The sequence below is a fragment of the Pteronotus mesoamericanus genome, unplaced genomic scaffold (assembly GCF_021234165.1).
Source record: "Pteronotus mesoamericanus isolate MK-2021 breed Mesoamerican mustached bat unplaced genomic scaffold, CSHL_Meso_final contig_20, whole genome shotgun sequence".
Lineage (NCBI taxonomy): Eukaryota > Metazoa > Chordata > Mammalia > Chiroptera > Mormoopidae > Pteronotus > Pteronotus mesoamericanus.
In genome coordinates this window covers 60,427,340-60,441,830 of record NW_026555085.1, presented here as the reverse complement: position 1 = coordinate 60,441,830, position 14,491 = coordinate 60,427,340, and the positions used below count along the sequence as shown (strand labels likewise).

General features: G+C 38.3%; 1 protein-coding gene across 1 annotated transcript in view; it reads left to right on the top strand.

Moving 5' to 3' along the window:
* The window catches only part of PREP (prolyl endopeptidase), a 106,065-nt gene that overhangs the window by 44,385 nt on the left and 47,189 nt on the right, over nt 1-14,491 (top strand). Inside the window, exons 7-8 of the mRNA XM_054569774.1 lie at nt 1,010-1,115; nt 13,666-13,857. Of these exons, the coding sequence (XP_054425749.1) occupies nt 1,010-1,115; nt 13,666-13,857 (298 nt within the window). The remainder of the gene's footprint in view (nt 1-1,009; nt 1,116-13,665; nt 13,858-14,491) is intronic.

Here is a 14,491-nt window from a genome sequence, read left to right as displayed (position 1 = left end):
ACCATTTATATTTTAACTCAAAACCATAGTGTTTGTTGCAGTAGTTTATCAAGATTATTTTCGCTATTTAGATTCTCCAGTTTGATACTATAAAAGAAATCCACAGAAGTTCAGGCCTTCGTTCTGTCATCTTGTGGTGGAGGTGCCTAAAGATAGGCACCAAGAGTTGTTCAGTAGAAATTGTTAATGTGATCAGTGTGAACTACAAATGAACTTCTTTGCATCCATGCCCATTTTGCTAATTTTTACTCATTCAGGACAACTTTTAAAATATGTAACCTGCGATAAAACTTTAAAGGCAGGGATATTAATATACAGAGTTACAGATTGCATGTATTTTCAGTTAAGAAGTAGGCTGAGACCCTGTTCTAAGACCAGTTCCTCAGGAAGGAAAAAACTCTGGAGGTGCCCCAGGGCTCAAACAAAGGACACAGGTACAGAACAGAAACACCCTGAATCGCAGTGAACCATGACTGCACCTGCACAGAAGATGCCACATGACCCCTGCTTCATTATAACAGCATTCGAATAAATTAACATTGTGGGACCCCTTCCCCAGCGGCTGATCAAGGAAAATCATGGGAGATCCCATTTGCAATAAAAGCCCGCCAAAACCAGCCAGGAAACATCCACCCTATAAGAATAGAACCCTCCAGCCTCTGAGGCCAAGCTCTGCTCGGAGCTGACCCGCTCCCATGTTATCTTATCACGTAATAAACCTGCTCTCTCTCTTTCTACTATTAAAAATACAGAAAAGGAATAGGCTGAATTTAAATAAAAAATCACATTGAGTCATTTGGATATTCAGTTACATCTAGCGATACTTTGTATTTAAATATTTTACCATTTTGTTAAACTGTGATTGTGAGTGAAATAAGTTAAAATGGATGTTCATCTTTTTTCTGGTAACTTTTGAGTGTAACCTGTATTTTTTACTTAATATTTAACAGCACTCTCACAAAAAATACATTCTAATCAGCCCCCTGCATTGTTTCTGTTTCCTTCATAGTTGTCAGATGATGGTCGCTACGTGTTGTTATCAATAAGGGAGGGATGTGATCCAGTAAACCGGCTCTGGTACTGTGACCTGCAGCAGGAATCCAATGGCATTACTGGTGAGTTATCTTTCAGCCACAGATAATTATTCCAGGAGGCTCCATTGAAAAGCAATAAATATATTTTAGAGACCATGACACAGATTTTCAAACTGTACACTTCTAGTTATTAGATTACCTCATTATTGGTATCTAATGTATATTACATTATAATACTATGTACATTTTTTTTATTATTGATTGGGCATTGCATCATTTTTAAACTTGTCTGACTGAGATTTGCATCCTAACATTCTTAGATATTACAGAATACCATTCACACATACAGCAAGATGAAGTCAACAACTTTTATTCTAGTGTTGAATATGTGTCCATTTAATAAACCTACTTTTTTTCCTGTATTTTAAAAAAGATATATCCATTTTGACCTCAAGAAAATTAGATTAGCCCCGACTGGTATGGCTCAGTTGCTTGGATGTTGTCCAGTAAAGCAAAAGGTCACCAGTTCAATTCCTGGTCAGGGCCCATGTCTGGGCTGTGAGTTGGTCCTGGGTAGGGTGCATATGGGAGGCAACCAATTGATGTTTCACACATCAAGGTTTCTCTCCCTTTCTTTCTCTTTTCCTTCTAAAAATAAATAAATAAAATCTAAAGGAAAAGAATATTGGATCAACCACATCAGTGTTCACATTCTCTGACAGGAGCAGGCTACCACCCAAGAATTGTTCATTTAAGTTGCAAGTCCAGGTGTACATAGAACTGAGAAAACCTCTGAAGATCGAATCTGAAAGAAACAGGAACAGCTATTGTTGTGCTGTTGTCCTGCCCAATATTCCTGTGTGACTAACATGATAGAAAAACCTTGGCCTTTCCTTATAAATGCCAATCACAGTGTTCTTTCTCCAGAGAGTTCTGGTTTCATTTTCTATTTAGTATTTCATTTTTATATATTTAAATAGGCTTCTTATGAAACAGTATAACAAATTAAAAAAGAAATTGCTTTATTTACTCTAAATACAGAGAGGAAAGTGTTGTCTACATATTTGTATACAGAGCTGCTATTGCTGTGTCCACTCTGGTAATAGATAGTGATACTGTGAATGAAACCTACCAGTGCCGTCAGAACTTGAGGAAACCCTCTGTTTTCCTCCTGACTTCTTGGTCCTTATTTTTTTTTTTCATCTTATATAATTTTTATCCCCCAGTTTATCATTGCAAATGTTAGTGAAGAATCAGAGAAGAGGGTGTGATACCTACAGATTGGGACTCCTGAAGGCAGGCAGCGCAGAGCCACACCAGGCCCTCTTAAACAGAAGTCTAGACAGTACAGTCATGAGTGAGCACGCGGAAGAAAACAGGGACGCCTCTAAGAAACCCTAAATGGCTATGATGCATTCAGACTGGAAGACTGTATTCACTAAACAAGCCAGGTCCTGGCCTGCCTTCCCATTTGATCTTTCCTTGAGTTACTTGACCAATGTCTTCTCTGCTTTCTAGGTGATTTTTGGAACTACGTGTATCTTGTTAAAGTCATTCCTAGATATTTTGTGTTTGTGAGATATTGATGGTTTGTGAAGGTATCTGTCAAGGTTTAACTTAAGAAGCGGAGCCAGGAGGAGATACAGATGGAGAGATTTATTGTAGGGAATGGGCTTTTATGATTTTGGGGCTGGCTAGGTAAGCCTGAAAGCAGTAGGGCAGGCGGGGACTCTCGGGCAAAGGCTGAAGCTACTGTCCGCAGGTAGAATTTCTTCTCCTTCAGGGAATTCTCTGCTCCGCTAGAAGACTTTTCAACTCACTGAATCAGTTGCACTCAGTCTGTCTAGAATTATCTCCCTTATTTAAAGTGAATTGATCATGGTCTTTAGTCATAACTACAAAATACCTTCACAGTCATACCTAGAATAGCATTTGAGTGGTTAACTGGGGACATTAACCTAGCCAAGCTGACATGTCAAAAAGACCATTACAGTGAGCTCGTGGAAAACCACAGGGAGAGGAAGAGAGCTGACAAGTCTTACAACACTAACCTGATTTTATTTTGAATAAGGTTACTAAACTGACCAGTGTTTGGAATTCATTTTAGGTCTTTAGAAAAACATGTCATGTCCTACAGATAAGAAATCAGAATTTGAAGTGGATTTGAAGCTGTTGAGTTACACACTGACTAATTGGGATGAGCTTGGAGAGAGCTCTCCAGTTACCGCTGCCAAATTCTGGGTGTAACGCTGGGCCTATCATATTTTTTAAATTATTGCTTTACTAGCATGAAATTTGTGGACTGCATAAACCTCAGAGTAGTTAATTCTTTTGAATGGCAGTCCTGAGATCCTCAAAGCTCTTGACAGTGGCAGTGATTGACCATTCCTAAAAAGATGAAATGTGCTATCAGTTTCCACACATTGGTTCAAAAGTCAGTTGTGAAGGACAAGATTAGAGAGACTTGGTTTGAGGGACAGGGCTTGTGTGTGTGTGTGTGAGTTTTAACTGCTTGCTGGTTTATTAGGATATGATTATGGCTGTTTAAAGAAACATACTGTGTGTCAATTTAATTGTTGAAGATATTGACTAAATATATTTAGTTTTTAACAGGAGAGATATAGCAGATTGAGAGTTAAATTTTTTTATTATTTTTTTAATTAATTAATTTATTTTTTCAAATACATTTGTCTCTGCCTTCCCCTCACCACTTTCCCCTGCCCCCTCCCTCAACTCTTCCCCTTTGGTTTTGTCCATGAGTCCTTGCTATATGTTCCCTGATTTTCCCCTTCCCTTCCTTTTTCCCTGCCCCCCCCCCCTTCCCTCTTGTCTCTGTTGGTTTCTTTTTCTTTCAGTGTTGCTGGTCTTATTTTCCTTACATCTTTGTATTGTTGATTAGGTTTCACTTATCAGTGAGATCATATGGTATTTGTCTTTTGCCCCCTGGCTTATTTCTCTTAGCATAATGCTCTCTAGTTCCATCCATGCTGTTGTGAAGTTTAGTAGTTCTTTTTTTCTTTTTGCTGCGTAGTATTCCATTGTGTATATGTACCATGACTTTTTGATCCAATCATCTACTAATGGGCATTGAGGTTGCTTCCAACACTTGGCTATTGTAAATTGTGCTGCTATGAACATTGGGGTGCATAGGTTTTTTTGAATTGGCGTTTTGGGATTCTTAGGGTATAGTCCCAGCAGGGGAATCACTGGATCAAAAGGCAGTTCCATTTTCAGCTTTTTGAGGAAATTCCACACTGCTTTCCACAATGGCTGCACCAGTCTGCATTCCCACCAACAGTGTACTAGGGTTCCCTTTTCTCCACAGCCTCGTCAGCACCTGTTGTTTGTGGATCTGTTTATGATGGCCATTCTGACTGGTGTGAGGTGGTACCTCATGGTGGTTTTGATCTGCATTTCTCTGATGACTAGTGATGCCGAGCATCCTTTCAAATGTCTCTGGGCCCTCTGTATCTCTTCCTTGGAAAAGCGTCTGCCCAGGTCCTTTGTCCATTTTTTTATTGGATCGTTTGTCTTCTTGGAGTGGAGTCGAGTGAGTTCTTTATATATCTTGGAGATAAAGCCTCTATCTGATGTATCATTAGCGAATATATTTTCCCATAGGGTTGGCTCCCTTTTCATTTTGCTGATGTTTTCTTTAGCCATGCAGAAGCTTCTTATTTTGATGAAGTCCCACTTGTTTATTCTTTCCTTTATGTCCCTTGCTTTAGGAGACATATCAGTGAAAAAATTGCTGCGTGGGATATCTGAGAGTTTCCTGCCAATGTTCTCCTCTAGGACTTTGATGGTGTTGTGACTTATATTTAAGTCTTTTATCCATCTTGAGTTCATTTTTGTGTATGGTGTCAGCTGATGATCCAATTTCAATTTTTTGCATGTAGCCGTCCAGCTCTCCCAACACCATTTGTTGAAGAGGCTATTATTGCTCCATTTTATGCTTCTGCCCACTTTGTCAAATATTAGGTGCCCATATAGATGTAGGCTTATTTCTGGACTTTCTTTTCTGTTCTACTGGTCTATGGGTCTGTTCTTGTGCCAGTACCAGATCAAGTGGGATTCATCCCAGGGATGCAGGGGTGGTTCAATATATGCAAGTCAATATACGTAATACATCACATAAATAAAAGACAAAAACCACACGATCATCTCGATAGACGCAGAAAAAGCATTCGATAAGGTACAGCACCCATTTATGATCAAAACACTCAGCAAAATGGGAATAAATGGGGCATTCCTCAACGTAATAAAGGCCATATATGAAAAACCTGCAGCCAACATCATACTCAACGGGCAGAAACTGAAAGCTTTCCCACTAAGATCGAGAACACGACAAGGATGTCCACTTTCACCACTTCTTTTCAACATCGTATTGGAAGTCCTAGCCACAGCAGTCAGACGAGAAAAAGAAATAAAAGGTATCCAAATAGGAAAGGAGGAAGTAAAGCTATCATTCTTTGCAGATGACATGGTAGTGTACATGGAAAACCCTGTAGACTCCACCAAAAATCTACTCAACCTAATAAGTGAATTTGGCCAAACAGCAGGATACAAAGTCAACATTCAGAAATCAAAGGCATTTTGTACACCAGCAATGAAATAGAAGAAGAAAAATTCAGAAAAAAATACCATTCGATATAGCAACAAGTAAAATAAAGTACCTTGGAGTAAACTTAACCAAGGAGGTAAAAGACCTGTACGCAGAAAACTATACAACATTGAAGAAAGAAATTAAGGAAGACACAAATAAATGGAAGCATATACCGTGCTCATGGATTGGAAGAATTAACATCATCAAAATGTCCATACTACCCAAAGCAATTTGTAGAGTCAATGCAATCCCTATTAAGATACCAATGACATATTTCACAGAAATAGAACAGACATTTCAAAAATTTATATGGAACTATAAATGACCCCGAATAGCCGCAGCTATTTTTGAGAAAGAAAAATAAAGTAGGAGGGATCACAATACCAGACATCAAACTATACTACAAAGCCATTAAATTTTTTTTTTAATTCCTATTAAATACGGTTGGATATATTGGAACAATAATGACAAAACTTTCAAATTGAATTTGAATTTTACTCTCAGCTCCATCACTAAATAACCTGTGACCCTGGAGATAGGCACGTTATTTTCTGTCTCTCAATATTTCCATGACTTGCAGATGGGGAAGTAATATCTACTTCACGAGGAATTGTGTGGAATAATGAAAATGCATAGAAAAGGGCTTAGCGGGCTCCTGGCACAGAGTAGGTTTTCAGGTATTCCCTCCTTTATTCCCCCATCGTTTCTTGGCTGAAAGGGGAATATTTGGAATCGCCACACTTTGGTTTTAGGTAGCATAGTAAAAACAGGTGGAGCATGCCCTAAAGTAAACACTTATCTTCAGTACCAAAGCTGCTCGAAACACAGTTCTTGTTATTGACTTGGTTTCTGCAAAACCTGATTCATAATCAGAAGAGACCTTTCACTGAAGAAGACCTAAATAGGTGTGCCTCTAGTAGGGGACTGTGAGGGAACTTGTCTAACTTTGTAGATTGATAATTGAAAATTCAAGGGTTTATATGCCCAGCTAGTGAGTATGACTACTGCCTGGGAGCCTTTCTTGCTATTTTCTTACCTGCTCCATTTTTGTTTTGGTTTTTAAACTAAGCGGGGGGGGGAGATTAATACTTCAATTCATTGCTAAATATGCTTGTTAACTATTAGATGAGTTAAACCTGACTAGCTGGTGACTGAAAACTAAATCCAATGTCATGAAATCTTTAATTTTATATCACTGAAATTTATACCCCTTTGGATTACCTGAAGACTTTCTGCTATGATTTTAATCTTTTCACCTTAAAGTCATGGGGAATTACCAGCAGTTTTCTACCTTTTCTGTCATTTTTTGTCAGTAAACCATTTTTGCCAAGAAAACCTTTTTACCTGGTGCATTTAGAAATGAAAAGCACAAAAAAAGCAGCTGGTGACTATTGAATACCATAGAAAAAGACATAGGGAAAAGAAAACTACATAAATACAGGATGGAAAAATAATCTTAAAAATTTGAGAGTTAGAGGAGCTCTCTACAAAACTGGATTGCTTTGTCATTGACGTTGACCGTGTACATGTGCATCTCCGCCCTCCGACTTGCTGCCCACCGCGCTGCTCGCTGCTCCCTGAGGAGGACCTCCCGCCTGTTACCCATTGCCTCTCTTTGGAGAACCTCATTTCTGCCACGTCCCGCTGAATGTGGTTCGGAACACGTTGGAACACGTTTGTTGCAGACAGTGGCTGTAGCGTTTCCACAGGGACTGCAGTTGAGGCCTGCGGCTGCCCCTTTCCTCACCTTCCTGGCTCATCTCATTTGTCACTGGGATTATTTGGCATAGTTGCACATATTGTTTGTTGAGCCTTTATGTGGGCCAGCTTCTGAGCTACGAATGTAGACATTTCTTTGCCTTCTCAGTAACCTCTGAGGAGCACATGTTGTTATTCCTAGGAAACTGAGGTTGGTGAAGCCATTGAGCTTTCCCAATGCCCTTAAAGATTAGACCCATGTGGACTGAACTCCCAAGCCCATGTTCTCAGCATCATTTTGTGGCAGGTGGGATGGAAGGAAAGCATCAGACCAGGAAGAACAGCCGGCCTCTGGCCCCCTCCATCTCGGAGCAGGAACCACATTTCGCATTTGTTTATATCCTTGTTACTGGTCAGGCCCTTAGCGTTTTGTGAAGTATAAAAACACATTTTTAGCTCCTCTTATGAGAGAGCTTCCAAAACATTTTCTCTGAAACAGTAAATAGTGTTGATTTTCAAAGAAAGCAATAAAAGTAATGACTGCGCTCTAGGGAAAGCATGAGATGACTTACTTTAAGCTAATCCTCACTCAGTAAACAAATCATTCCCTCACCAAGAAGCAGGTTTATAAAAAGTAATTTTAACTTGAATGTAGAAAAGTTTAGGAATTGAATTCTGTTGGCCTCAGAGTGAATAATACCACTTACAGACAAAAGAACCTCAGAAAAGGTGAGCAAACAGTGTGATGGTTCAGGAGTTTAGCCATTTCTCTGTTTTTGTTTTTTTAAGTAATTTCTCCAGTTTTCATTTAAATCGATCATGTCCTAACTTATGCATAGCAAAAGCAAATGAGCCCCATTGTTCATCTGAAATGCCATTGCTCTTGAGTTATGTCATATCCAAAGCCCCGCGGAGCGAGGGCCTCGGGAAAGCTAGGGGACTCAGTGAGCTCCCGTGTCGCACATGCTGCCCCGTGAGGGCCTGTGCTTTGAATTGTCTTTCACATTGGCAGCTGGATTTGTATAAATCCATTTTTTTTTCCTTAAATATGTTCTTATTTATTAAATCAGAAATAACAGATTAGATTTAATTGGAAATAGAATTTTCCACTGGACAGTCTATGTAATTAAAGTATTATATGTTTGGGTACAAGACCCCATGAGTACTGACTGAAATTAGAAAGTTGATGTACCTGGCCACAAGGAACATCGAAAGAGGCCAATAAGGTAGAAAACATGGGACACTAGGAAAAGGGAAAAGGAGACATGTGGAAGTTTTTGAAGATTTTGAATTCATTTTGTGTCCATAGACAGACACCATGGGGAAAGGTTGGGAAAAGAAACACAAGAGTATACAAGAAACTGAGGTAGGGAACTGTAGATGAAGACCAAATATACCCGAGGAACATATTTCAGTCACCAAGTGACTACATACATACATATAAATAAATCACAACATTACAATATTGCAGGATACAATGGGGATAAATATTCCTATTATCCTAATAGATAAACACTATAACATATATTAAAAAAAAAGAGAAACTGAAGGAGTATCTGAATAATTGCAGATGAACTGATTGGTCATGATTAGCTGGATTTGTATAAATCCAGCCCCTTTCCCTAATATGAATGAATTTATAACCTGTAGTATCTGTTTATGAGTAAGGTTAATGCTTCAGAATTTGGTGACAGAGAAGACCACAGACTTTGATGTTTTTTTGTTCAGTGGAACAAAAACAAGTGGGCCACATCTTCGGGCTCACTGGATTATACAGAGGTACCGAAGGAAGTTCCTACTGCTCTGCCTTTGGTGGCTGTTTCAGTGACTTTTTTGCAGAGGTGAGTAGGGTCATAATAAATACCACTGCAGTAACTGCAAGACCTTTTCAAGCAGAAACCCTAAGGTGGTTTCTTTGAGGAATAAAGGTTTCACATTACAAAGTGTTTTATTGTCGGGAACATTTAAGGGATCTGACATTTCCCTTAACCAAGATTCTGTGTCTATAAAAGTCATAATCCAGAAAATTACGTTTTAGCATTCTTATTATATAGTCTGGTATACCTTTCTGATTATCTACAGATTTTGTATTACCAGCTAGTTTTTTACTTATTCGTATAAGGGGTAATTTTATATTTTTTCCTTTTAAAGCACTGCTTCATGTACACAAAGTTGCAGTCACCTTTGAGTGGTCATCTGCTTTTCAGGTTAGCAGTTTGTCACTGAAAGTAAAATTGTAACTTGAATGCAGAGCTTAACTTTCTTTGAAAATTAATTGTATGGACTTCTCTTTGAGGGAGTTTGTCACGTTATGTATTCTGAATAGCTTCCCAAATGAAACAACTAAAATGTTGTAAAAACTTTATAAAGCATCTTTCTAAGTGTATTACTAAATTGGCAGAAAAGAAGAGAAGGCTTAGAGACCAAAGACAAAATGAAAGCAGGAATCCTGGATTGTCCCTGAGTGTTTGTGCGGGCCCTGGCAGCTGATGTCTTGGCCACCTAGGCAAGAGGGGTGGGAAATAATGCCTCTGGTTCTCCTTGGTGGAGAGTCCGGTGAGAGGTACCCTCAGCGTAAGGGTGATTGAGAAATAAACCTCCCAGAGGTAGAGCTGGGGGGTGAGGGGGAGCGAGCACATAGGAGGGAGACCTACCTGTCTTTACCTTGGCACTAGCGAAGGGGGAGGAGGGAAGGCAGGATATCAATTCTTCTAAAATATGAGAAAGGCTGACCTTCACATGGCATCAAGTTGTCTTTGTTGTCCATATGAGGTCCAGAAATCCTCACACTAGGAATTTAAAGTGCATCCACTCAGTTTTGTTGCCTCACAAGAGGCAAACAGCGGGCAAATACAAATCTTCTCTGGAACAGTGCCACTTTTAGTCATACTTCCAAGAATTCCCGCAGATAACGTTTCAAGGGAAATCAGTTCACAGTCAAAAAGCACAAAGCCAATGAAGAAATTCACCAGCATGAGTATTAGAGCTAGCGGAAACACTGCTATGGAATTATCAGATTTCTAATGTAAAACTAGTACATTACATACACTTTCTAAAATCAACAATTAATGTGATGCTGCTTTTACAAAAAAATAAAAATAAACAAGAAGCTTGGCAGCAAAGCAAGAAACAAGATACTGTAAAAAAAAAAATGACCAAACAGATTTGGAAGAGGGCTAAGTAGAACTTCTGTAAATACAGCTATGATTATTAACATTAAAAACATTCAGTTATTAGGTTAAAGACTAGATTATACACAGCTGAAGAGAGAATGAATCAAGTAAAATATAGATGTAAAGAAATTACCTAGAATGTAGCCCACTGAGTGGTGGAAAGCATATGAGTGTTTAAGAGACATGGAAAAGAGCAAATCTTTTTAGAAATTTTAAGCCACATTAATTGGGACTATCCAATCTACAGAGGACAACTGGCCCACATTATTGTCATGCAAATGATGTAGTTATCGTAGTATCAAAGTAGACTTTAAGAAACATCACTGGAAATAGAACATCATAACCATAAAAGATTCCATTCCATTTTATTTAAATACAGTAATTCTATTTTTGTATATATCTAACTTTTATGTGTGATTTCAAAGTATAGAGGGCAAAAATTAATAGAAATCCAAATAAAATTAGATAAATCTACAATTCTAGAGGAACATTTTAACAGATCTTTTCTGGAACAGATAGGGGGGAAATGACCCCCTAAATCACTTAAATATGTAGATTTAAACAATATGATTAACAAATTATTTAACAGATATATTTAACATAACACACCAATAGGCTACAAAATACACATTCTTTTTAGCTACACACAGGAACATTTAAGAAAAAAATAGGCCATAAAGCTTTTCTGAGGTAATTTTAAAAGATTGAAACCATACAGAGTATGTTGTTTGAGCACAGTAGGATTTAACCAGAAGTCAATAACAATAACAATAACAAGAGGTTGAAAATCTCATGAATGTGATACCAAGTGAAAGCAGATACAAAAGAATGCATATTATATGGTTTCATTGTATGCAAAGTTCAAAAATAAATTAAGATATGACTGTAGTGTTTAAGGGTGCATTTTAAGGCAAAAAAAATAAACGGAACAATAAGATTACTATAAAATTCAGGATGATGTTTACGTTTGGGGGTGGGAGGCGTTGTTCAGAGCATCATAGTGCAAGAAGTTCCTTTTCCTTCTGTTGACAAAAATATATTGATTATCCTATGTGCTTATTCTTCCAGATGAACTTTAGAATAATGTTGTCAAATTCCTTAAAAATATCATTTGAATTTTGATTGGAATTGTGTTAAATTTGTAGATTTCTTCTGGGATTATTTGCACCTTTGAAATATTGAGTCTTCCCCTCTAGGGTTATGGTGTGTGTTTCCAGTTATTTGGGTTTTGTTTGTTTTGTTTTTAAGATTCCTTAGAGGAATTTGAGAGCTTTCTGCATATAAAGCCCACATGTCATGCTGGGTGCATTCCTAAAGACTTAATTTTGCTTCTGCTATAAATGAGTCCGTCCCCCGCCCCACCATCTTTTCTAACTGGTTATTGCTAGCATGTAGGAAAGCTATAGATTTTTTAAAAACTGCTTATCTTAGTATTAGCTTTAATTTCAATGTTTACTTTAAAATATTTGTTGAGGATTTGTTGTGGACTAGGTATAAGTAGTCACTTTGTAATAATTTTTTCATCTGTTTACCAGTTCTAGTTTATAGTTGAGAAAATAAGGCTTATCTAAGGATAAAGAGATTGCTGAAGGTCACACAACTAAACAGAGTTAGGGCTGAGATTTTAATCCAGTTCTGCCTGACAAAAAAGCTCTTTTTTTTTTTTTTTTTTACCATGGGATTATATTTTTCTTGATAAATTTAATTCAACAACCAATTACATATAAAGATATTATGCTATGGAGATGAATGAGATAATGAATGTAAAATTGCCTTGAACGATTCAAGGAATATAAATGAACTACCCAAATTAATGTAGCAATTTCACTGTGAAATTGAAGCTGGGAGATTAATTGGAGAATAGCTAACATCTGGCATTGCCTTTCAGTACTTCAGAAGTCATAGAAGTTTTTGTTTATAAAACTTTTGATATGTCCTCTGAACATCTATGCCTGATGCATTGTCAACCGGGTATCTTCCCAGTGGCTTTTTTTTTTTAAATATTAAAAGTGGCATTTAGCGAGTCATTTAAATGATGATGATAGTGAGCCACATTTAAGATTTTTTTAGTGATGACCATCTCCAGACTAGTTCTTAGCACCAAAGGACTACAAAGTTGTTCTTCTTTTATTCAACATCTATTTTATTTTGCCTCTTTGAAGTGCCTGCTACTGTATTTATTTGCTGAGTATTAAATAGTGAATAGAAAAGACAAATTTTAAACAGGCAAGTAAGTATCTCTCATGAGAAAAGTGCTGTGAAGAAATAGTCTGGGCGCCGACAGGGGGTGCCTGGCCATTGGAGAGCAGACCAGGCAGAGGAGCCGCCCTGGGCCAAGGTTTTAAGGAACATAACAAAGGTGAGTGTTGCTTGAGGACAGAGGTGCTGCACAAGTTGGAACAAGCTGAGCGAGGTTGGCTAAGTGGGCAAGACTGTAACATGCAGGACCAGGGAGACCACAAAAAGGAATTTGGATTTTATTCAAAGAGTAATAGAGATGTTTTTAAGAAGGGCACCAACATGGACCCATTCAGGATATTACCACTTTGTGGTGGCCACTATATTGAGAGGATCCAGAGTGGCGGTGGAAGACCAGGGCTGGCTAATGCTTAGGTGAAGGAGCTGTCCTGTGTGCTGAAGCTCATTTAGCAGTCTCTCTGGCCTTCACCCACTAGATTCTAAGAGTAGTCTTCCTCTCACCTTCCAAGTTGCAACAACCAAAAACATCTGCAGACATTCCCAAATGTCCCCTAGCGTGGTGGAAGCATCCCCGGTTGAAGGCTACTGACAGAGACCCAGAGGGACATGATGAAGGCTTGGAACGGTGTGATGGCAGTAGACGTGCAGAGAGGTGCTCAGATTTGGGAACCTCTCAGGCAGAAAAGGATTTACTAGGTTATGTGGCACGGTCAGCTGAGAGGTCCTTCACTCTCCTTCATTGCCAGGTTTTTCAGGAAACAAATGTTTCTTCACATTTTTTAAAACCTTAAAATTTACTCACTTATCCCCAATCTTTCTAAAACCTTACATCTTCCCTATATTGGGCCCACTTTGTGTTCTATAGACAGACAAGATCTGCCCCCTCCTTGCTGACACACAAACCATGCTGTTTCACACAATGGAGTGGTGACAGGGATGCTTGGTCTCTCATCAGGAATCCTGAAGTGGGTAAAACTGATCGACAACTTTGAAGGAGAATATGACTACGTGACTAACGAGGGGACAGTGTTCACGTTTAAGACAAATCGCCATTCTCCCAACTATCGCGTGATCAACATCGACTTCACGGATCCTGAGGAGTCTAAGTGGAAAGTGCTTGTTCCTGAGCATGAGAAAGATGTCTTGGGTAAGATGACATACTACTTCAAAACTGTGCTGTTGTCTGGTGAGAATGTCAGCAAATTAGTACATCTCTTGTTCTTTGGTGACCCATTACAAGGTAAAGAACCTTCAGCCTCTTCTATTTGGGGGCATGAAAGTGTCTAAATAATTCAACCAAGTATTTACTGTATGACATCTTTGCAATTACTACAAGATTATTTAAGATCTTTGTAATAACTGTGAAGGTATGAATCCAGACTTTCAAAGGTCATCCTTTTTTTTTTTTCTTAAATATCAGTTGTCTTTGTGTAGTCATTGTTTGATGATAATCACTCACATTTAATTTTTTAAACCATTTGAATTCAAAAGCCTTAACTTTTAGCTTTTGAATAACCTTTGGCTGTTTGTATGATACCTATTGTAGATCAAAGAGAAGATTTACAGTCCTCTTATTAGAAAAGAGAATAGACAAATGTGAGGTTTAATTGAAATGCATTGCAGTTGCTGCCGTATGCACTGAGCTCCATTAACCTCTTGAGACTGTCGCCTCCGCACCAGTCCTTTCAGCGTGCCTTTAAGTACCCTTGTATTCATTTTCTCTGATTTTCCAAAAATGATATGCTGCTTTATAAATCATTTATTGCCTGGAAGCTGGATTT